This window comes from Tursiops truncatus, chromosome 4 (assembly GCF_011762595.2).
Source record: "Tursiops truncatus isolate mTurTru1 chromosome 4, mTurTru1.mat.Y, whole genome shotgun sequence".
NCBI lineage: Eukaryota > Metazoa > Chordata > Mammalia > Artiodactyla > Delphinidae > Tursiops > Tursiops truncatus.
The window spans coordinates 71,356,592-71,382,443 of NC_047037.1; the positions used below are offsets into that span (position 1 = coordinate 71,356,592).

The 25,852-nt window shown below is 34.7% G+C and overlaps 1 protein-coding gene across 14 annotated transcripts in view; it reads left to right on the forward strand.

Annotated features, from left to right (window-relative positions):
- The window catches only part of DLG1 (discs large MAGUK scaffold protein 1), a 285,352-nt gene that overhangs the window by 99,549 nt on the left and 159,951 nt on the right, over positions 1-25,852 (forward strand). For 12 of the 14 annotated variants that reach the window (XM_073804060.1, XM_073804059.1, XM_073804062.1 and 9 more), the window contains exon 5: positions 2,833-2,997. In XM_073804060.1, the coding sequence (XP_073660161.1) occupies positions 2,833-2,997 (165 nt within the window). Of the gene's footprint in view, positions 1-2,832; positions 2,998-12,779; positions 13,133-25,852 lie in introns of those variants that run through there. The other 2 variants (XM_073804065.1, XM_033855653.2) reach the window with 2 other exon arrangements.

Genomic DNA, 25,852 nt, shown 5'->3' on the forward strand with positions numbered 1-25,852 from the left:
AGACCAGACTTAATTAGCTGAACAACTTTGGCTTTTTATGTTGACTTCACTTAAACAGCTGTATCTTTAGAGACACAGTGTTCAGCTAACATTGGGTAAAAAATGGACAAATCAGTATTCAGGTTTGTTTTTCACCTAGCTTTGAAGTCTTATTTGTATTTATTTTTTTATTGTGGTAAAAATACACATAACATAAAATTTACCACCTTAACCATTTTTGAGTTTGCAGTTCAGTGGTATTAAATGCATCCACATTGTTGAGCAGCCATTACCACCATCCGTCCCCATAACGTTTAGTGTAGTAAAACTGAAATTCTGTGCCTATTGAACAGTAACTCAGAATTCTCTCCTCCCACCAGCCCATGATAGCCACCATTCTACTTTCTGTCTTTATGATTTTGACTACTCTAAGTACCTCATGTAAGTTCAATCATACAGTATTTGTCTTTTTGAGACTGGTTTACTTCACTTAGCGTACTGTCTGCAAGGTTCATCCATGTTGTAACATATAGCAGAATTTCCTTCCTTAAAGGCTGAATAATATTCCATTTTGTGTGTGTGTGTGTGTGTGTGTGTATACACACATATATATACACCTCATTTTGCTTATCTATCTATCCATTCATAGATACTTGGGTTTCTTCCATGTTTTACCTACTGTGAATAATGCTACTATGAACACTGGTGTACAAATATTTCTTCAAGACCCTGCTTTCAGTTCTTTTGGGTATATGTCCAGAAGTGGAATTCTTGAATCATATGGTAATTGTATTTTCAATTTTTGAGGAACCACCATACCATTTTCTGCAATGGCTGGACTATTTTACATTCCCACCAATAGTGCACAAGCGTTCCAATTTCTCTACATCCTTACCAACACTTGTTTTCTGCTTTTTTTTTTTAACCAGTCTTTCTTTTCTTTAATAATTTTTTTATTGAAGTATAGTTGATTTACAGTGTTGTGTTAATTACTGCTATACAGCAAAGCAATTTAGTTATAAGTATATATGTATACATTCTTTTTTATTTATATTCTTTTCCATTATGGTTTATCATAGGATATTGAATATAGTTCTCTGTGTTATACAGTAGGTCCTTGGCTTTTTTTAATAGTAGCCATTCCAGTGGTTGTGAGGTGGTACCTCGAGTTTTGATTTGCATTTCTGTAATGATTAGTGATGTTGAGCATCTTTTCATGTGCTTACTGGCTATTTGTATATATTCTTTGGAGTTCTTTGCCCATTTTTGAATTGAGTTGTTTAGTTTTTTGTTGAATTTTAGGAATTTTCTGTATATTCTGGGTATTAATCCCTTATCAGATATGTGATTTGTAAATATTTTCTCCCATTCTGTGGGTTGCCTTTTTACTCTGTGATTAGAGTCATTTGATGCACAAAATTTTTCAATTTTTATGAAGTCAAATTTGTTCCTTCTTTTGTTACTTCTGCCTTTGGTGTCATATCCAAAAACTCATAGCCAAACGCAATGTCTTAAAGCTTTTCCTCTAAGAGTTTTATTGTTTTAGGTCTTACATTTAAGTCCTTGATCCACCTTGAGTTAATTTTCGTATATGGTATTAGGTAAGGGTCCAACTTCATTCTTTTATGTGTGGATATCCAGTTTTTGCAGCACGATTTGTTGTAAAAGCTGTCTTTCCCTATTGAATGGTCTTGGCACCCTTGTGAAAAATAATTTTTGTATGTGAGGGTTTATTTCTGGACTCTCTCTTTCATTCTATTGGTCTGTATGTCTGTCTTTATGCGAGTACCAAACTGTTTTGATTACTGTAGCTTTGTAGTAAGTTTTGAAATGAGAAAGAGTGAGTCCTTCAGCTTTGTTCTTTTTTTTCATGGTGATTTTGACTATTTGAATCCCTTGAGATCCAAATGAATTTTAGGATGGGTTTTTCTGTTTTGCAAAAAATGTCATTGGGATTTTGATAGGAATCGGATTAAATCTGTAAATTGCTTTAAGTAGTATTGACATCTTACCAATATTAAATCTTCAACCTATGAACATGGGATGTGTTTCCATTTATTTCTGTTGTCTTTAACTTTTTTTTTCAGCAGGTCTTTTCATTGCACAAGTCTTTCACCTTAATTATTGCACAAGTCTTTGTAGTTTTCATTGCACAAGTCTTTCACCTTATTTTTTTTGATGCTGTTGTAAATGGAACTGTTTTTGTAATTTTCAGGTTGTGTATAAAATGCACCTGTTTGTGTATAGAAATGCAACTGATTTTTGTGTGTCAGCTTTTGTAGGATACAAAGCAGTATATCATACTGCTTTGCTACATTCAGTAGTTCTAACAGCTTTTTTGCTGAGTGTTTATTGATATAAGACAGAGATAATATTACTTCCTTTCTAAGTGGATACCTTTTATTGTTTCTTCTTGCCTAATTGTTCTGGCTACGACTTCTGGTACCATGCTGAACAGAGGTGGTAAAACTGATCCAAATTAAACACAGTTTACATCCAAATTTTCCCCTGAAGTTGCAAGCCTCAAACAGACTCCAGAGTTCCAAAATTACATCAGACAGATTATGCCTCTGTAATTATTGTTTAGGTGGGGCAACAGATTCCTGGTGTTTCCTACTCTGCCATCTTTCCAGAGTCTGACTTATTTTTAATAATCAGATAAGTTTATTAAAATATTGGCATGACTTTAAAATGGAGAACCATTTCTCTCAGACTTTATGTATTAAACTGTAAAAGACACTTTTCATTTAGTTAAATATTATGATTTGGGTAGTTATGAAAATCATGATTTGGATTGAACACATGTTGCTTTTCAGAGCTTCCTCATATTTAATAATTTGCTGTACGTTACAGAAATACCGGTATCAGGATGAAGATACACCTCCTCAAGAGCACATTTCCCCACAAATCACTAATGAGGTGATAGGTCCGGAATTGGTTCATGTCTCAGAGAAGAACCTGTCAGAAATTGAAAATGTCCATGGATTTGTTTCTCACTCTCATATTTCACCAATAAAGGTAAGATAGTAACTTTATTTTGTTGCTATGAATTATTTATTACTTTTGTTACTAATGTAGCTCATGCTTAGAGAGAACTATTTTTTCATGTAGGATTTTCCCCCCTTGATGTTTCTGGTTTTGTAATTATAAGGAATTTCATAGTATTTGTTAGCATTCTAAAAACATTTTTAAAAATATATATTATAAATGAATTTTATTCAGTGATAACGATCTTTAAGCCTAAAAGTTCTCATGAAGGAAGTAACTATTATATTTCAAATACCCACATCAAAATATCTTTAAACTTTAAAAAAATATATTAGTAAGTACAGAAAAAGAGCATTAACAGTATCTTTGAAGTCCAGTGTGTGACTTTACCTGACCCCATCACCTTGTCTCTCCCCTCAGAAATAACCACAGTCCTGGTTTCACATATTTAGATTTCTAAACAATATATTGTTTCTTTTGCCTGTTTTGGTTTTTATATAATTGGCATTATACTGTGTCTACTCTCAACTTGCAGTTTTTGGTCAACATTATATGCCTGAGATTCATTATCTTCACTGCTCTAGAGTTTTCTATTTTATGAATATACTATAATTTACCTTACTTTTGATGGATGTTAAGTTATTTTTGGATTATTACTAGTATTAAAAATGCTGTTAAAATCGTAGGTTATGTATACACATCTTTGTGGATAACACCAGATTATTTTCAAAAGGTTCTATAATTTACATTTTCAGCAGCAGTATGTAACAGTTTTAATTGATCTATATTCTCATCAATATTTGGTATTGTTATTTTTGCCATTGTTTTGGGTTTGAAGTAGTATCTTACTGTGATTTTAATGTGCATTTCACTGTTCGATAATATTGATCATTCAGGTTTCCTATTCTGTGACATACCCTCTCAAGATTTTTTTTCATTTTTGTAATGGGTTGTTCTTTTTACTGATTTGTGCAAGTTCTTTATATATTCCGGATACTAATCCTTTGTTAGTTGTATGTATCGTGTATAAGGATCATTTCTTACTTGTAAACCTTGAAGTGGGTTTTGTAATTCTCTTTGAGGGATGATTTCATATTACTGGTTAATTGTAATGGATTATATAGTACCAGTCAGATTTCAGTTAATAGTTTTTCTAGGTATTTGCCCATTTCATACTTACTTCGAAATATTCTCAACATCCTATTATTTTATGTTTAGGTGTAGCCCCTTTTTCATTCCTAGTATTGTTTATTTGTGCTTTTTATCCTCTTGATCCTTCTTGCCAAAGGATGATCAATTTCAAAGAACCATGTCTTTTAATAGAGAACAGACTGGTGGTTACCAAGGGCGAGGGGGTTGACGGAGGGATGGAATGGGAGTTTGGGATTAGCAGATGTAAACTTTTATATATAGAATGGATAAACAACAAGGTCCCACTGTATAGCACAGAGAACTATATATCCTATGGTAAACCATAATGGAAAAGAGTATTAAAAATGTATATATATATAACTGAATCACTCTGCTGTACAGCAGTATTTAACACAACATTGTAAATCAACTATACTTAAGTAAATAAGAAAAAAAATGTCTAAAAAAACCCTCTCCTGTGCCCCTCCCCCATGTGCTGTCACCTCCATCCCCTCTCATACACACATAAACATGAATATATACACGTTTATGCAATATGTAAATGTGTGGATAGCCTACATATCCATCAAAGATTGCGTTTGGCCAAGGCAATCTGATCTTACTTTGGGACGCTAAATGAGAGATACACATGGGAAAAATAATCAGTTGTCTATTAGTGACAGAGACAGTTTTCATTTTATCTTTTCCCCTTTCTCCTCTTATCATTATTATTTTATTTTCTTCTGCTTTCTTTGAGTTTATTCTGTTTGGGATTTTTCCCCTAGTTTCTCAGGTTGGTTACTTAACTGCATTATCAGCCTTTTCTAACGGTATTTGAATTTGTAAATTTTCCTTTAAATACACTTTAGCTGTAACCCACAGGTTTAATATGAAATGTTTATCATAATTCAAACTTTTTTTCTTACTTTCATTATTATTTTTTTCTTTGCCCCATGAGTTATTTAAAAGTATGTTTCTTAATTTTAAACATACGAGACATTTATTCCAACATGTCTTCTTTTAGATTTTATTTTCTCATCTCATTTTTCCTTCTTCTTAGCTTGGAAGCTGTTCTGTTTCTCTTCCTTTAATGGTTATCCTAGAAATTTTTTTTATTTTAGAAATTCTAATATACATATTTCACTTACAAAAATTTAGACTCAATATATATCTTTTACCCTCATTTTGAACAACATAAGAACCTTAGAACACTTGAATTCTAAGCACTCCCTCCTGCTTTATATGCTGTTCTTATCAGTCTATGCCTATTTTCTCTTGACTGAATTAATAAAGCCTATTTCTTACTTCAGTCGAAAAACCTTCCCGGGTATGTATAATTCTTTTGTTTCTGATATTTTGAATTTTTGATGTTTATGATTGTTACAAATTATCCAAAGCCAATTTGCACACACCCAACTCCTCAGTCTTTTGGTGGTTGTTTGGTAGTTCTGTGTGTATGCAGATTCTGACACAGGCAGACATTTAAACAGACAGTGAGCCACATAACATATTGTATATAGCCTCTTTAAATGTGATGAAGCCTCACCTTTTTTTTGTTGCATAAAATGCTCACTCTAGGCAAATAAAACAATATTCCAGAGACCAAGATTTTGTTACCCAGAATTTCCAGACATCTTAGGTATTAAACCTTAAGGTGCCATCTCTAAGGGTATAAGCCTCTTCAGAGTCTTTCTTTCCCTTATGCAAGGGTGGATTGTGTCTAATTTAGCCAATCCATATAACTGAAATACAATGGATTTCACCAATGAAAGCCCACTTCATTCATTATGATAATTGGCAAACTTTTGGTGTTGATCAAAGATTAACATAACAAAAATCTTATAGCAGCCATTTACTTTATAATTAAATGTTAGCTGACCAGTCTAGGAATGTTAATTCCTGATTAGGACAACTGACTGTCCATAGTAATGGTTCTCAGTTGTGGTGGGATATCGGAACCACCTAAAAAGCTTTTAAAATTTATATCTGAGTGCCATCTCAGAGATTGTGATTTAATTGGTCTGGGGTATAGTCTGGCTTTGGAGAGTTTTACAGGTTCTCCAGGTGTTTCTAGGGGATAGCCACTGTTGAGAAGTAATGCACTAGAACCTAGCTTAATTGAACCACCATACACATATTTCTTTACTGTCTGTCTTGAAGTATTTTAAAGTAAATTTCTGACATTTCTTTATTTAATCCTCACTCTGCAGTGAGACTTAAGTGTTTCTAGTTATTGAGTGAGAAAGCATTATTACTTTTTGAAGATTCTCACTTGCTTCCTTAATTTGACTCTTTTTCCCTTGATTTTCTTACCATAAGAGAATTAAGTGAATTTTGCCTGATTCTTTTGGTATCTGCTTTAAAAATGCTCTTGTCCTTTGCATACAGTTAATTATTACATGTTAAAGGATTATGTCTCCCATAGCATTTTTCCCCCCGAGGGCTTTTAAAAGACAAATTTGACGGAGGCTTATTTAAAGGAGTATGTTATTGAGATTAAAATATCCTTTTACTAACAGTTATAAAACACATCTTTTTCAGTTTATCTTTTCTGCAATTGACATACATCTTATAGTTGCTGGTGTTATACTATTGCCTTAGTGCAGTGGCAGTTTGAGTATTTGTATGCAAATCTTTGACAAATTTTGGTTAAGATCAAGAAAGTACTAGCCTCAAAGCATCTTAGTATACTGTGGTAATAATTCAGCTGGTCTCAGTGAAAAACAGCTGGATCTATCCATCCTTACATGGCATTCTCTTGCTCCTTTTCATTTTGTTTTCTTTTATTAGATATTAACAGCATCAGTCTCTGAAACAGTTATAAATATAAGTTTCTGATGCAAATAGGTAGAGCAGTTGGGTATCATCATCGTATTCCCCCTTTGGCTTGCTGGCTCTCTGATTAGGATTTTCATTTCCAGTAGAAGAAATTATCTACTCCTTCATCTGTTTCTAAATCATACTTTACATCTTACTTTTTTAAATGTTGAGTTTTTTCCTATTATAAACTTGTTTTACACATTTTCCCATGTTAAATTTTTTTAAAACTTGATACGTAACATTACATAGTATATTAGTACCTTAACTTGCTGAACACTTCTGGTCTTCGCTATTTGTTATTTCCATTTTTACTAGGTTTTGTAAAGAAGGCTGCAGTGAATCATCTTGGGGCATAAAAAGTATGTTTAGTTGTTTTCTTAGGATGGATTTCCAGAAGTCAAATTACTGGGTCAGAAATCTTGATAGGCTGGACTTTTGACAAACTATATTCTGATACAATTGTAATTTAAGAATTATTAAAGCTGCCCCATTTGGGGTATTTCTTCCTGCTTCTCCTATCTCATGCATAGATTAAAATTTGAGGAGTGAGCATAGGATTGGGGTAGTGTAATAGCAGAATGGTTAGGATTACTTTAACTTTCTGCTAGAGAACCAAATTTTTAAAAAATAACTTTGTTTTGACATAAGGCAAGTTTTAATGTTTTTAAAATTTTTTCAAATAACTGCAAATGTTTTAGGAAGCTCAACAATGGAATATATGTTATTTAAAATATAAATAAGATTAGCAGTCCTTTTTTAGAAACAAAAAAGCTAATATAAGGAACTTTTCCACTTTTATAGTATTGTGGTTTGGAATGAAGCAAATAACTGTTGTACTATACATAGAACTCAGTATATGAATTATTATTTTTGTAATTTGAAAAATTATCTTTGAATAGTAGCAGTTTGCTGAGTAGAATGTAAATTAGGCACTGCTTTGTTCTTCACAGTTCTTATAAAAGCTAATAGAAAAATAAGATTAATAGATGATTGCTTGAAAAATCAACATAATATTAGTTTTGTTTATCAAATAACATGCATTTAGCATTTATTAAACATCTATGTTAGTAAGTTTGTTAGGCTTCAGTGACTGGTATTTTTTATGGAGAGATAGTTATAACACGGTATGATGTAACATGAAAAAATAAAGAGAAGTTAAATTCTTGAAGTATTGTAAAAAACCAAAGTTGATATTTGGACAAGGTGTTGAAGGATGTATACAATATGCTAATTCAGAGGAGAAGGCAGTTACTGGAGAAAATAAGTACAGTAGGAGAGTGATAGTCTGAAGAGACTAAAAATGCAGAAAAGTTCATTATATTGTAGTTGATGTTTAGGATGGTTGTTAGGAAATGAGGACAAGGTGTGAAGGACCTTGATCCTGAGCTGATGAGTGGGCCTATGAAGGGTTTGCCACCATGAAACATGCTGTGAAATAATCTGTCAGGATCTTGTAGTGCTAGTGCTGATTCTCATTACTGAAGTAATGAATGAAATAAAATAGTGATTGAAAGTTACTTTATTCAGGCCTTAGCATAAAACGTAAAAGTAACTATGATTTGGACTTCCCTGGCATCCAGTGGTTAAGACTCTGTGCTTCCACTGCAGGGGGCACGGGTTTGATCCCTGGTCAGGGATCTAAGATTCTGTATGCCACGTGGCACAGCCAAAAAAAAAATAGTTTTTTAAAAAAGTAATTATGATTTAAGACTCTAAAAGGGAAAGTTTCTTGCCAGTGCTAGACAGTTTCAAGAAAGAAATTGGTGATATAATGGTGAAAAACTGTAATGTGGAAGAAAAGGACAGACACAGTGGGTAAATTCTTGTGGTATATGAAAATCTTTAAAAGTAAGCTTCAATTTTAAACAGTTCTAAATATAGTAGTATGGTACTAATAAGAACAGTGTCAAGATTCCTAAAACTGAAAATGATCTAAGAATTAGGAAAAATGGTCAGAACAGTAAATTGAACAAGTAAACAAAACCTCAGCCTTTTTCAAAATAGATTTAAATCTAGATGAAATGACAAGGGTGACATGGCTTAGTGCGGGATATTGCAATGGTCATTGAATAAAAGAGTTCATATTTTGCTTTTGTCTTCAATGACGGAAAATTATGTTTAATATGTGCAAAGTAAGTGTAGTTACAAGGGGCTTGAAATTGAAGACAGAACAGGGTATGTGAACAGATAATTATTATAAATAAGTGTATCTTCTAGCCTGGACACATTTTATCCACTAGTACTGAGAATACTATCAAATGAAATCACCAGCAGCAATCGGTAGTTTTTCAAATATTGTGAGAAATGGAGGTAGCAGAAGAATGGCTATAAGCAAACATATGCCTGTTGAACTAAATGCTGCAGGAAGAGAATCTTTCCTATTTTGAGTGCATACTGAGTGCTTTGTTGAAGTCAACTTTGTTTTTACAACTCTGGAATATATTAAAATACTTTTGAATTTTATCTTTTTTGGATGACCCTGGAGTACTAAGTTGAGCACACAGTTTGCATACAATTTGACCACTAGATGGCGCTCATACAGAAGCGATTTGTATATGTATGATCACTTTTTTCTAGATAAATAACAAATCTGTGTTATCAATCTTCTTAGTCTTGTCTTAGTACAGCTGCATGTTTTGAAATTTAATAGGCCGTATTATAAAGATAAAAAGGTAAGGAAAATGCTTGTTGCATTTACAGTACATTGGCTTTGTGGTTACTTAGTAATTTTTTTCCTAATATTTTAGAGTTTCAATATTGTTTTTCCTCTCATCCTTCAACCTTTTAAAAATTTTCACTAAAATTACTTAATCATTGCCTTTGTTACTATACCTGAAGACTTCTGGGTTTATTTGCAAGTTTGGAAAAGGGTACAAATAATTGAGGGCCTATCCTATATAAATTTTTGAACTGTCTTTACTTCCATTTAATGTTATAAAATAAACATTTCTAACAGTCATAAATTTTTCATAATCATATTTAAAGTATGTAATCACTAAATGGATGTACTTAGTTTACTTATGCTTTCTCTTACTGTTTAGAGTTCTGCTATAGATAATATTATTATCATTCTGTGAAAAAGAAAAACTGTACAGAAAAAAGAATGTTAGGTGCAGAGTATTGCTCAGTGGTAGAGTAATTGTCTGCAGAAAAAAAAAGTCCATTCTTTATATATCATATTAAAATCTTAATAGTGTTCTTTTTGATGATTTAAACGTTGTGTAGTATTTTTTAAAATTCACTATTTTAAATAGACTTTCCAGGTTCTATAATGAATTTAAATTTTGGTTTAACGGAATAGAGCTTATATTTCCAATATGTGACACGGGTATGGTTATTCTAAAGCAGAGATCAGTGAGGAGTTGGTTGCCTCTGCTTCCCAATCAAATCATATGAAACCAATTGTGATTTAGGTACATATATGGTTTTGTATGTGTGTATTGACTGTTGTGCAGTCGATGAGGTGATCCTAGATTTCCGTAGCTCAGGTAATGGGACATTTTCATAAAAAAGCCTTTCTCAAAACTCAAAGTTGTTTTCTTGATGTCAGTCGATTTGAATAGGAAATTTATATATTGAGAAGTATTTCTTCTCTGTACTCGGGATATATGGGATGGAGCGTTCATCAACTTTCGATTGTTCCCAAGCTCTTTGGCTCTCTAGCATAAGAAATCATTGTATACGAATGCCTTACTGTTCCATCTGTGTTGGTACTGTTTGCAACTTGAGTAGGATATTTGCATTCAACATTCATTTTCAGTATCCTTATCCACGACTTCCCTGGTGGTCCAGTGGTTAAGAATCTGCCTTCCAGTGCAGGGGACGTGGGTTTGATCCCTGATTGGGGAACTAAGGTCCCACATGCCACAGGGCGACTAAGCCTGTGCACCACAACTACTGAGCCCATGCCCTCTGGAGCCCTCACGCGCTGGAGCCTGCATGCCGCAATTAGAGAGAAGCCTGCGCACTGCAACAAAGACCCAGTGCAGCCAAAATTTTTTAAATATCCTCATCCTTACAAATCCAGAGTAACAGAATCTGTATAAATTCTAAGGTTCCCCCTCCCACCCTGGCTTTCCATCATATACAGATCAAGACACATATGTCGGGGTCAAACCAATTACTAGAGCATTTGTATAAACCACACTAATCAGTTCTTTATTAAGTATCTGGTCCATAGTAAAATTTATTTTTAGGAGGTTTTATTTTTTTTCTTTTAGAGAGGATTCTTAGTTCTCTGTCTACCCTTAGTGTTTTCCTCTAGTCCCCTACCCCCAAATAGATAAGATCAATCTGTGTAGGGCCATAAAGCTGCCAGCTACTGTCTGTACAGTTCTTGGGAAGAAGCAAACTTTGCTATAATCTGTCACAAAACATCTTACTTCCAGAAGTCCCACATGACTCTCAACCCTTCTTGGGCATGTGTTTGTATCTTAGAGACGGAATCATAGAGACAGTGTTCGCATCTTTTCTTGCCAAATCAGGATTTGCAGTAGTCCTAGAGGTTGTAGTTTGCCAATGCTACTTTCCAATAGACTGCATTTAGTTGGTGCTGGTAAGCAAAAGCAAGCAAGATTTTGTTGGTCCTCATTCATGGCTGAGGTTGGGGATTATGATGTACTTATATCAACTTAAAAATTGAATTACTCAACTATTAGTAAGTTATCAAGTAGCATTTTTATTCATATATTGTTTTTAATGGCGAAATGTTGTTTTATATACTAATGTAGCATAGTATTAAGAGGACAGACTTAGGAATCTGTGGTTCTCAAACTTGAGGGTGCTTAAGAGTCTCTTAGGGGGGCTTTTCAAAAATGAAAATTCCCAGATCTCCCTAACCCCTAAAAATTCTAATGGGAAGGGGATATCAGTCTGTATTTTTTTTAACCAGCACCCGAGGTGATTCTGAGGTGGACTAGTGTGTTGAGAAACACAGACCTAGATATTAGATGTTAGAAAGTATCTATTTAGCAATCAAACAGTACTATTTTTTGAACCAGAGTATTATTTTATGTCATGTTGGATAAAATATGTTTTACTGGCTATAAAACAAAAAATTTATGTTTAATTCTTTTGCATTTTTACAAATTCATAACTTGGTAATCTTAATGTTTATAACATATGAGAGAGATAATGCTGATAATAGCACTTTTTTATCACAAAAGTCCCAGAAGCCAAATACTTATTTAGCTAATTATTCTGTTTCTGTCTTCAGACTCAGTTAATCAAAAAAACCAATATGTTAAATAAAATTATCAAGTTACATTCCAAATGGATTTCTCTCTGTCATTAGATCCTCAGAGTTTAATGTAGATAGTACCTTTTAAAACCTTAGTGCTATTTAATGTAAGTGCCTTCCTGATGTAGAAATTTATATGTGAATAGAAAGATTTCTTTAGTAAAATTGTTTTAAACAATCAGAACTGTTGGCAGAGAGAATCCTCTTGTATTTTTAAATTCAGTTCATATTTATAATTTATTTAAGCAGCGAAGATGCCATTGGATTTTACTTCAGACTGTGATTGAAACTTGGTAATCCAGGGTTTCTCCACCCAGTGCATTAAATCAGGCAGCCCCAAAGGGTCTTGGTAGTCCAGTGTTTATAACATCCTTCTTTACCTGCTAATCGACCTCACTTCCTGGATTTCAGTCCGTCTAGTTATCAGCTAACAAAAGAACAGCTTTTCCTGCAGACGCTGGTGAAAAAATAATCATGAGAAAGAAAACCACCTTATGTCGTCTTTTTTGTCTAGAAATATAAACTCAGCCATCATACAGCTAACAGGTACAGAGGGAAGATACAAGCTCTTTCATGGGAAGAAATTACAGAGAAAATGAGCATCATTTCTCAAGGTTTTTATTTTCCCTGATCTACAAGTGATGCTGCTGTAATTCTAGCTGCAGTTTTTACCGATCATTCACCACTCAGCAGCTGGTAGAGAAGTAAGACTGCTTGGCAACCACCTGCAGGGCTGCAGAGATGAATTACATTTTCGGGAACAACACACTTCTGTACTCTCGCGCCAGTCGAGGAGGCAATACTAGCTCTAGCCATGGCTCAGTAGGCCCAAAGCAGAAACACTGGGCGAAAAAGGGCTCATCAGATGAACTGCAAGCTGAGCCAGAACCTTCACGCTGGCAGCAGATAGTTGCATTTTTCACTCGAAGACACAGCTTTATTGACTGCATCTCGGTAGCCACCAGCTCCACCCAGGTAACATACCACTTGTTGAAATTATTTTCGGTTCATGTTGCTTTGCAAAAATATATTAGTATAGATTTCTTATTATTAAAACACAGTCTTATGCCCTGAAACCTTGGATATGCAGAAATGTATGTTTTCAGTCCATCTATGCAGGTCTTTAGCGTGAAAGGGGAAACAAAAATATTTTCCCTTTGCTCTTATGTAATGCCAAACAAAACAGTCTCAGATTCTGTTGAATGACTTCTCTAAAAATATAAAGCCATTCATACATAAATTAAAATGTAAATTAATAATGCTTGTCTCCTTATTTTCAGATTGTGTTAAACGCTATAAAGTATGATGTTTGAGCAAAGAAAATACCTGTTTGTATAGCTTTTATATGTCATTAGATAACCTCAGGAGGTTGTTATAGTAAAGAAACAGAAGATAATTTGAAATATTTTTATTTTCTAGTGTTTTGAGTATAGATTAAACTGAATACAGTTGGCTATTGTATATACTAATATCTTAAAATTATTACATTATGGTTTATTCAAGGGATTTAATGAATCCTTCCATTTCTATAAATATATTATCTAGGGTTAATTGGAAAGCAGTAAACTTGTGTAATTACATGATTATAGGAATATTTTATCAAATATTCAATTGACAGTGTAAAGAGCTGAGCAAATACTAAAAGTCCTCAAATTTTAAAAAAAAATCACATAAAACCACTTCTTTTTGAGGAGTGAGTATTAAAAATATAAGGAAAATATAAAGTTAATCATAATTTGAGTGAAATACCTATTATTTGGTATTAAAGGAGGGTTGGGGGAATATTTTCATTTTAAAACATATTTTTAATAGATATTCAACTTCAGTAAAAATGAAAGCATAAAAATTAGTCTAATTTAAAAAACAAGGTGAGAATGCTTTTGTCCTTTAAATTTAAATATATACACATACCTTAGGACCTTTTAAAAATAAATCCCTTTAAAACCATCTTTTTTTTTTTTTTTTTTTTTTTAGTAATTAGAAGCAGCACAGTAAGTATAAAGTAACTGTCAACAGCTTCTTCTTGTTTTTGGTTACTAGAATTTTCTTTCAATAGTTTTTATTTTTAAGTAATGTCATATTTCTTAAGTAAAAATATTCTTGTTTTTTCTTAGATGTTTGAGAGGAATGGAATTACTGGGCTAGGGAGAGTCATTAATAGTTTTTATGTAGGCAGTGAGATTACTTATAATCAAAACTTACTCAGAGGCAACGATTGATTTAACTCTTAGATTGAATACTGCCCCAAGAATTTAACTAACTTGATTTTGACTACAATTACATATACCAAAAAGGGACACAGAGACTAAAGCTTAGCATTGTTATTCATTCTATGTTAGTATTAAGTGATACTTTTCCATTGTCAATAAGAAAGATCTGTTAAAAACTTCAAATACACACAACTATATGTATATACACAAACACAACCAATGATATATAATTCATCTTGTAAAAGGCATACAAATGAAAGACAAGCAAAATAGTTTACATATAAAACTACTGAAACTATGGAATTACATTATAGTTACTTAGGAGTTGGGCCAAAAAGTTGCTATTGTATTGCACTAAAATAGCCACAATTTTAATAAAAACTCTATTTGCAATTGATCCTACAAAGCCATTTAAAATTTTATCTTCCTCCGGTTTGGTTCAGATCACTTGTGTATACTGAAAAATTACTATTTTTCATTCTTTCAGCCCTCTTTCTGTTACTTATTTTGTCTTTTTCATTATCTTTGTATTTCATATCTATAAATGTAGACTTGAGGTCAGAGTTTTAGCTTATATTTCCCCAGCTCTGGAGAACCAACATCATTTTGCATTCTATGTTATTTTTCTCACTAATGAGTTGGATATTTTATATATCCAAGTCTTTTGTTGTAACTCACTGGAATTCATTTTACAGGATCAAATATAATAGGACTGAGAAAGAATGTTAGGCGTATTTAAATTTTAGTTGATGCTAGGATACATTTTTCTGTTTCATTTACTGACTCATGGCTAGCAGTTTTATTTTGTAACATAAGAGGATTTTTATATTGTTAAAAACAAAGTAGATTAATGAAATTTTAGTTTATTGAGCATATGCTATATACCTATGAATATATATGTATGATAGTGTTTTGTTCTGTCAATAATAAATGGCAAAAGTGATTACCAGGTCTCCTGTTTCACTATTGTCAGAAATATTCTTTTCTAAGATTGGATAGCAAGATTAACTTTGAATCTAATTCCTTATAACTATGATGCATGGTACTTTTAGCAGTTTGGAGAGTTGTTATTAAATGCAGTTTTAGTAATTTGAAAGTCATTATATGATTTCATATCCCACCAAATAGCCTCTATAAATAAAAAATAAAATGTACTTTACAGATTCACTTAAATTGCTCATCTGTTTAAGATATTTGTGTTCACAACTAAGATTTTGTGTCAGATTCTACTGTAATATGTGGAACTTAGTAGGAAGTCATTAATATTTTTAAATGTTAGGGAAGCCAAGTGGTTATAAATTTCTGCAGGACCCCAGCTTCTAGGATGGGACTTGCCATGTAGTTGGTGCTCAGTAAATGTTTATGGAATTGATTGATTAATTACCATTTCAGTCACCTGAAACCTTGTTAGCTCATGGCCTTCCGAAATAATGGCACCTAACCTGAAACCTCTTGGGTACCTATATTTATTGGATTCACTCTATTGCCGTCATACGTGCCTTTGATTCTTCACAGTAGCCCATCTCTTCCTCCACTTCCCTTTTCTTCCCCTCCATTCTTCAGATTTTCTTCAAGCTGCACAAACTCCCCATGTACCTGATTTCCTCACCCCTTTGAATCTTTACCCATGATGATAACCATACAGCTTAAAGACTATGTCTAATTTTTGTCATTTGGCTGTATCCCAAAAGTTTACAATGTGAGGTTTTATTGTTTGTTTGTTTTTAGTGTTAAACTAAGATGAGTTTCTTGTGAATTATTTTACTTTGGTGTAAGGTTTTCTATTTTGAGCTTCATACTACTTATGTTCTTAATTTTGAATAGTCATTATAACATAGAAAACGTGGGCTACTCATTGTCAAGCCCTCCTCAGTTCCTCACTTCAGCCTTCTTCCTGTTCTTGTATTTATGATCCTTTGATGCCAATCTGCCCTGTCCTGTTTAGTGATGCAGCTCTGTTAAATCCAAGACCAATTTTTATATTCAACAGGGCTTTAAAAAAACTCTAGCACAATACTTCTAGACTTTGCTACTTGATTATCTCCTAAGTAAAAGCTTTTATCTACTTGGTGATGTCAATGTTTATTAACGAAAATAGTAGTCATATATAAACTTTGAACAGCTGTAATGTGGTAGGTCACTTCGGATGTATATTTGGCAATTGTTCCCATGTTTTGGATTACTTCAAAATCCCTATTGTGGGTCATTATAAATATTCAAATAGAATTTCCACCCTCCCCCAGATAATTGACATGCCAAATTAAGCTGAAAACAGCAAAATTCTCTTCCTAGGAGTGAATGGAACAGGCATAATGACTTATAATTGAAGCAGAACAATAAAATTTTAACAAGAGTGAATATTAGCCACATGAATTGAATAATATGCTTTTTAGAGGAAGAAACTCTGTCCTAAATTAAAATACAGGAAAACGCTGTTCAGATAGATGCCCACTGTTCAGATACCAGAAAAATAAATAGGCTAATTTGTATGAAAAGAATATGATTTGTCCTAAACAGGTACATTCTGGAGTAGAAAGGATTTAATTTTTAGAGCTATGCATTGGTTATATTGTCCCCAAATGAAGATAATAGCATCAACTTCATTGAGTTAATTGTATTAAATGATTAAATGCATGTAACACTTAGAAGAGTGCCTGGAAGCTATTATTATTATTGTTATTTTATTTTTATATTGCTTAATTTTAATAGTCTTCAACAAATTCAAATTAGATAATTAGGAATTACAGTATCTAGGATGGTGCAGTTCATTCAGACATTCAGTAAATAGTGTTGACTGAATAAGTTCCTGTGAGTGCAGGCTGTACAGTTTTTAAAGAACCACATATCTCAACACCTTCAATTGCAGGATATAAAGGAGGGACCCCAAAGAGCACTTCAAATTCTTGGTGAGACACCAATTTCCTGACCTTGCTTTCCCGCCCAACACCCCTTCTGCAAATGCTAAACCAATCACAAGCAGACAACTAAATTTAACTGATTATCCACCTTTTACCAAGCATACCATCAGGACATCTTAATCACTAAAAAAAGTTGAAGCCTTGGGGCTTCCCAGGTGGCGCAGTGGTTGAGAGTCCGCCTGCCGATGCAGGGGACACGGGTTCGTGCCCCAGTCTGGGAAGATCCCACATGCCACGGAACAGCTGGGCCCATGAGCCATGGCCGCTGAGCCTGCGCGTCCGGAGCCTGTGCTCCGCAACGGGAGAGGCCACAGCAGTGAGAGGCCCGCGTACCGCAAAAAAAAAAAAAAAAAGAAAAGTTGAAGCCTTTCAGATCACCTTCACTTAATTTCCTTATCTCTGTTTGACTCTGGTATATCTCCAGTATGTTTTAAACTCCCATTTATCTGTGACCTCCCAATTTCTTTCACTCTGCCCTTTGGAACTCCCAGTTCGTGATCAGCAAAATTTCCTTTTTCCTCAAACTCTTCTGTGATGGTTCATCTCACCTTTTTTTCTCTCATAGAAAACTGGTGTTCCCCCGAGAGTACTGTTTTTTCTTTACCCCTCACAAAAAGTGGAATTTTTATCTGTCACGTCCCATGTACCTTGGGACCAACAAGTGGAGTTGATGTCTTCCTTGCTTATCATTGGTATTTATGGATGATTGTACCTCCTCCCTTTTAAAAATGTATATATCATCAGACAGTATTTCCTACTTCCCCTCCTTGTCTAGTCATCTGCATCTTTCACAATCACTCCTACTCATTGATGATTTGAACTGTCTTTTCTCTGTCCACTATTCATGTAATCATTCTTAGTGATTTTCAGTATCCTGGTATGATCCTTCCAAAATCTTGACTTCTCAGTTCTTTGATATCCTTGCCTCTAGGAGTCTTTATTTTTTCTTTCACTTGAGTGACCTGCTGAAATGGTTATATTCAAGACCTCATTACCATTGACTGAACCACTTACAAAATCTCAGCTGCAAGCATTTCAAACTGACTAGCACTTCCTTTCTTTTCAGCTCACCTCCCCTACAACAATTTTTTTTTTACCCTTTAAAGACTTCCAGCCCAACTTTTTATTATCTATCATTTCTTTCATGCTCTCACTTCCCTCCTTGCTTTGCTCACATTCCTTGGTCCATGACTATAAACACTGCCTTTCATAATCTTAACTCTCTTGCTCCTCTGTCACTTCATTGGTAAGATCTAACCTTGGTTAATTGCAACTCTGCCTCCTCCACATCAGCTCCAAAGCTGCCCATTAAACTTCCAATACCTGTTTCCTGGCCCTCATTCTCAATTGATGGTCTTATTCTGTATTCCATCCTGTTAAAATAAATGATCCACTTGTGTTCTTAAATCTCACCCTTCACTTCTGTACTAGATCTTCATTTTTGACTGTTCAGGGACTTGTGAAATTCTCTCTCCTCTTCATTGCATTGTCCGTCTTTCCCTCCATACTGGATTATTCCGATCAGCGTACATACCCGCTAAAATACCTTTCATTAAAACAACCAGCCAGAACCCCTCTAGGAGTAGACTGTCAGATCCAGTGATCAGTTCTCAATCTTTATTTTACTCGACCCCACAACAGCTTTTTACACAACTAACTGCTCTCTCCTTTAAATTCTCCTTTGACTCTTGAACACCATTCTCCTGATACTCTCCCTACCTCAGTTTCCTTTGCAGTATCCTCCTCCTCTTCTTACCACTAATAGTTAGAGTAACTCAGGGCATTAGTCCTTGAACTTCTCTCTTTTTATACTCATATTTCAGATGATCTCATCCAGGTGCCTTTAAATACATCAGTACTCATATCTTCAGTCCAGAGCTATTCCCCATACACTAGACTTGTGTGTCTGGCTTTCCTACTCAGTATCTCCACTTGGATTAAGTATCTGAAAGTTAACATGTCAAAAACAGAGTTTCTAATTTTATTGTTCTCTCCCATCTTCATTCAGTGTACCAGTCACTGAGATGTTGAATATGAAAACCCTTGGAATAATCTTCTGTTCTTTTTCCCTTTGCTCCACATGCAACTTAATAGCAAATTCTGAGGGCTCTGTGTTTAGAATATATTATGATCTAACCACTTTTCACCACTTCTACAACTACTAATTCAAATTATTTAATTTGTTGCCTGAACTATAGCAGTAGATATCTATCTGGTCTCCCTAGCTCCATTCTTTACTCTCACCAGTCTGTTCTTCACCCAGCAGCCAGAGTCATCCTTACGGAATGTCAGTTCTTGTCAGTACCTTGCTTTTTACTCTCCCGTGGCTTCCAATTCGATATATAATAAAATTCTAAATCCTTCTTTACCATAGTCCAAAAGGCCCTTTATTATCTAGCCCCTGGCAGTATCTCTAATCCCATTTCCTACTGCTCCCTCAATTACTTTGTTCCAGCTGTATTGGCCTTGTTCCTGTTCCTCAAATATATCAAGCATGTGGCCACCTCAGAACCTTAATCTTGCTGTTTCCTCTGCCTGGAACATTCTTTCCTCAGATATTCTCATAGTTCATTTCCTCACTTCCTTCAGATTTCTGCTCATCTGTTACCTTCTCAGAGGGTCTTCCTAGATTCTTGTCTAAGGTAGCAGGCACTTCTTCACTCCAAATGTCCCTGACTTCTTACCTTTTTAAATATTTTTCTTCATAGCACTTAATGCTACTTGATTCTTTATTATTATATATTTTTAATCTGTCTGAATTCTCTCTTAGACCTTCTGTGAAACATATCACACTTCAGTGTTATACTGATCCTCTAGCTGATGATTCTCTTGTTATTTACCCTTATGGAAAGAAATACCCTTGAGGAGGTGAGACAGGGAGAGAAGAGGAGAAAAAACATTCGGTTTCCTTATAACTAGGATGAGTATATAATTCATCGACCAAACTTGGAGTACTTTTATGGAAAGAGGGAACTTCCCAGGCAAACAGAGGCATGTGGTGTCATCATCTATAACCATTTATCTTCTGACAGTTCTACCAGGCAGCAGGTCTAAATATTCACACCAAGACATTTCCACATTGGACCAACACGGATTGGCCTAATCTTATCTATGTATGTTTCAAACATTTGGTCTCATGCCTAATAATAGTTGTGTTTTGAAGTGATAGATCAAATATATATATATATATTTTTTTCTTCATCTCTAAGGAATAAAATTGCTTATATTCAGTAGTATAATGCCTTTGTATTAAACTAAAATATATAGAGAGTAAGTAGATAATCCTCTTAAACGACTTTGGAAATGCCAAGTCTGATAGTAGAATAGTTTCCAGGAGAATGGGTAGAAATAGTCTCTTTGAGTATTGATTAACCAAGCAATCAAAGTTAGGATAAAAATTCTGTTATACTTGGTTGTGAAATGCTGTCTCTTGGCAAAGTTTAATTTCCTACTCAAAAGGCCAGTAATTTTGTAAAATTAATAACATTACTCAGATTTGGAAATTAATTGTTTCCCTTTTTACCCAAAGAATATCTACTCAAAAATATGTTTAAATGGTGTTTGAGACCCAGTCATTTATATAGTTGGACACTTTAGAAAAGCATAAAGATGAAGATTAAACAAAAAGTTTACAATGGTTGTATTCGCTTTTAAAAAATACCAGATTGGGGCTTCCCTGGTGGCGCAACGGTTGAGCATCTGCCTGCCAATGCAGGGGACACGGGTTCGAGCCCTGGTCTGGGAAGATCCCACATGCCACGGAGCAACTTGGGCCCGTGAGCCACAACTACTGAGCCTGCGCGTCTGGAGCCTGTGCTCTGCAACAAGAGAGGCCGCAACAGTGAAAGGCCCGCGCACCGCGGTGAAAAGTGGCCCCCACTCGCCGCAACTAGAGAAAGCCCTCGCACAGAAACAAAGACCCAACACAGGCAAAAAAATTAATTAAAAAAAAAACAGATTGACCATACAATCCATCAGTTGCATTCCTTAGTTTTTACCCAGATGAGTTGAACATTTATGTCCACATGAAAACCTGCACACAGATGTTTATAGCAGCTTTATTCATGATTGCCAAAACTTGGATGCAACCAAGATGACCTTCAGTAGGTAAATGGATAAATAAACTGTGGTACAGCCAGATAATGAAATGTTATTAATCATTAAAAACAAATGGAAAGATGTGGAGGAACTTTAAATGCATATTTCTAAGTGAAAGACACCAATCTGAAAAGGCTACATACTGTATGCTTCCAACTATATGACATTCTGGAAAAGGCAAAACTATGGAGACAGTAAAAAGATTAGTGGTTGCCAATGGTTAGGAAAGAGGGAGAGATGAATAGATAGAGCACAGAGGATTTTTAGGCCAGTGAAACTATTAGGTAGGGTACTATAATGGTGGATACATGACATTATATATAAATTTGTTCAAACCCATAGAATGTACAACACCAAGAATGAACCCTAGCGTAAACCATGAACTTTGGATAATAATGGTGTGTCAGTGTAGGTTCATCAGCTGTACAATGTACAGCTCAGGTGGGGAGTATTGATAGTGGGAGGCAGTGCATGTGTGTGGGCAGAGGTTATATGGGAACTCTGTACCTTCGGCTCTAAAAAATAAAGTCTGTTAAAATAGCAACATTGGTATCTTAAGGTGGATTAGATTGGCTATAGTTTGAAGAACTAAGTAAGTGAAATTTGTTATATAAGCTCTTTATAATTAGGAAGTGTGTTGCATTCATCTTTGTAGTTTCTATAGAGTGTCATGATTGTTAGATTGTCCTTTTGTCAAGGACAAATAGGTAAAAAGAAATTTCACAAGCTGCAATTTATGTATTTTAGTATGTATATTATATATGTGTATATGTGTATTTTATATATATATATATATATATATATATATATATATATATATAGTTTTAGAGTTAACTTTTAAAATAATGTGTTAATAACAGTGCTGAAGAATGACTGACCCATATGCTTTGAGGTCAGAATAGGATATTCAGCCTGCACAACATTTTTTCCCTTTGCTTATTTCAAGCAGTGTTTGTTTTCCTGAGAATTGTACTCCATACCTCTTATCACAGCTGCATTTCAGTAATCAGTTGGGTAATGATTTGTTTAATATCAGCTGCTAAACCATAAGCTTCACAAGAGCTGGTAGTACAGATGTATGTTTTCTTCTCTTATATCCCCAGAGCCTAGCATAGTGAACGCCCGTGTTGACTGTTTGTTGAATGAATAAACAAATGTTAATATGTGTCTGTTTTCATTTAATCTGATGATGGCTACAGGGAAATTTGGAACTTCTAAATATGGTTTGGCCACTGTAAATTTCCCAAGCCATTTTTATATAGAACTATGGCTTTAAAATTAGCAAGTCTCCATTACAGGATTTTATAAAATCATGTATATTTCTAAAGTAATTCAAAGCCCTCTGTGAAAAAACTGAAGCGTATATCTTCTTAACATATGAAGAACTTAAATTCTTATTGTCAAAATTTGACTTAGTATCGTTTTCTTCAAAGAGCTCTCACTGCGTTATTCTTTGTACTTCCTGGCACTGTTATTTAGATAACTTTTTCAATCCTCCATTTTCATATCAAAATTTAGAATTTTGATAAAGCTAAAAATAGTTGTGCAGACCATGTGGAGAACAGTAGCCTACAATTATCACCTTATTTTACAGACTTTAAATAAACTAACTGATGTGGCAATTTTACAGGCATATGCAAATCAATCAACAAAGACTGGACCTATTTTGTGCAAGTTTAAAGCAACTGGTGTCACATCTGGAAGCAGTGGAATTTTAGGAGAATCCTAAATACAACTTCTGCCCCTAGATAAATTTATTTAAAAGATGTTTTCCCCCTCACCTCTTAACAGGAGCCCTGCCTATTCATTCTTTATCCATTAGTAAACCCCAATTTAGTCCTGTTTCTGAACAGTATTTTCAGTATTTTTGAAATCTGATCTGTGACTATTGACTCAGCCAGCTGTGGAGTGTGAAGAAATTATTATTATGACAAAATGGGACCAGCTGATTGCCTTACAGAATTTTTGTTGGTCCTGAGGAAAATAACTGGAGATTATAATCTGCAATTTGAATCAAAACATATCCCAGCGTAATTTTTCTGTATTTAACTCTGACTAATCTTGGTAGAACCATCTAATATATCAAAGCGTTATAAATTTGAAAAATAATCAGTTTGTAAGTATTTTGAAAGATAAAGAATGGGATTTCCCTGGTGGTGCAGTGGTTAAGAATCCGCCTGCCAGTGCAGGGGACACGGGTTCGAGCCCTGGTCTGGGAAGATCCCACATGCCGCAGAGCAACTAAGCCCGTGTGCCACAACTACTGAGCCTGCACTCTAGAGCCTGTGAGCCACAACTACTGGAGCCCGTGAGCCACAACTACTGAAGCCCGTGTGCCTAGAGCCCGTGCTTCGCAACAAGAGAAGCCACTAAAATGAGAAGCCCACGCACCGCAATGAAGAGTAGCTCCCACTCGCCACAACCAGGGAAAGCCCGTGTGCAGCAATGAAGACCCAATGCAGCCAGAAATTAATTAATTAATTTTAAGAAAAAGAGAAAGATGAATACCAACCTTAGGAATTAATTGTTTCAGCTATACTAAATGCCGTAGCAGAATTTTGGAGAGGGGAAATAGAGCAAAAATCGTATCATTCTAATCATTTTTTCCAAACTGAAAGGCTACATACAGTATAGATCCTAAATTCTTTCAGTTATAAGAACACAGCTTTACTGTATAGGCCTTTTTTGTAAAAATATTTTAAAGAACTCTAGATGAAACTTGAAATATTCATATCTATTTATTGTTTTTTTAATTCTCTCATTCCCTTTTTTGGGGGAGGAGTTGCTTGTTTTTATTATCATAGGTTAAGCACTACAAGAGAATTAAACCAACTATAGTTAGTAAAAACTAATGTAGGTGTCTCGAAGTTATATTCTGTTCTTTTCATGACCTAATCAAACTTTTTTCTTTTTTTGAACTATTTTGAAGAGACAGTGTTGTATAGTAGTTGAGAATGCTGTCTTTAGAGGATGATGGCCTGGGTTTAAATTTCTATTGTATTTATTAGCTGTAGCACCTTGGACAAATAACCTAAATTCTGAGTCTCTTTCTCCCACCTGCAGAAAACAGGGATTAAGATCTAGTGAAAATTAATGGGACAAACATGCGAAGCCCTTATTATAATATCTGACATCAGTAAAGTACCTATCATCATCATCATTCATCTTTATCACCACTTTCACAACCACCATCATTATTCGTCCCACAGAATATTCTGGCCTTTTAAAAAGTGAGGAATCTGGAGATACGGAGAAGCAACCTCATTACAGAATGATGAAGAATTATGTTTTAACAAGAGGATTGGTAACCTTGACTGGGTCCAGCCAGGAAAAGAGAAACCACAGTAATTATTTTAACAAGGAAAATGTAATATGGTGGGGGGGGTCAGTGTTAAAAAGGAAACTGAAGAGGAAACATGGAACACCAAGGTAAACAGAGAAGCAGCTAACCTCTGAGGAGGGACCTAGGGACCAAGTTAAGGTTAGTAGAACCCAGAAGTTTGGAGGAAGGGCACCACAGGTTTTAAATATGAGCTGTCAGTGATATTTACTTTCTAATACAGCTTAAAAAGGAAAGAGGTAAAAATCTTTGGGGCAAGTGTTCTTCACCAAGACATGTTTATTTTCAGTTGGGATGTTATTAGGCAATTAGCTGTTGCTAGATAGAGAACAACATGAAACTGGCAATTTTTTGGCATTTTTTTATTTTGAAACTTCTAAGGTTATCAAATGGTAGAACATCTTGAACACTTTCTGATTGGTAGTGACCGCCCAACCACACAGAATCTTTTAGCAATATCTGCTATGTGTATAGCATGGGGAGGGAGGATGTACACAATCCATTCCGAGTCACTTTATCACTTTAGAGTGCTGATGAACTCAATCTCTTTTGGCAATCACATGGTTTCATTCGTCCAACAAATGTATTAAATACTTACTGTGTGCTAGATACTATTCTAGGCACTGGGCATATAGGAGTAAATAAAACAAGAATCCACGCTCTTCTAGAGCTTATATTAAAGGGGGGGAAGACAGATGGCAAATGTAATTAAAATACGTAGTATGCTGGAGGAAAGGTAAAAAGAGAAGGCGACAGGAATGTGTATGTTTGTGTGTGTGTGGTGGGGGCGGGGTGGGGTTAGTAGAATAAGAGTGTCTTCAGCTGGAGGGCGATATTTGAGCAACGGCATAAGAGAAGTTATGGAGTTGAGCCATATGGATATCTGGGGCAAGAGCATTCTATGCAGAGGAAGAGTGAATAAAAACTCTGAGGCCAGAGCATGTTTAGAGTGTTTGGAGCACAGAGAGGTCAATATGGCCGAAACGCTGAGTGGGAGGAGAATAGTAGAAGACGACTTCAGAAAGGTAACAGCGGCCTGAATCACTAGGAACTTGTACAAGAATGAATAGAATAGGGTAAATATATTATTACTAGGAAGATTTAAGGGCCCGTTTTAGGTTAGTCATTA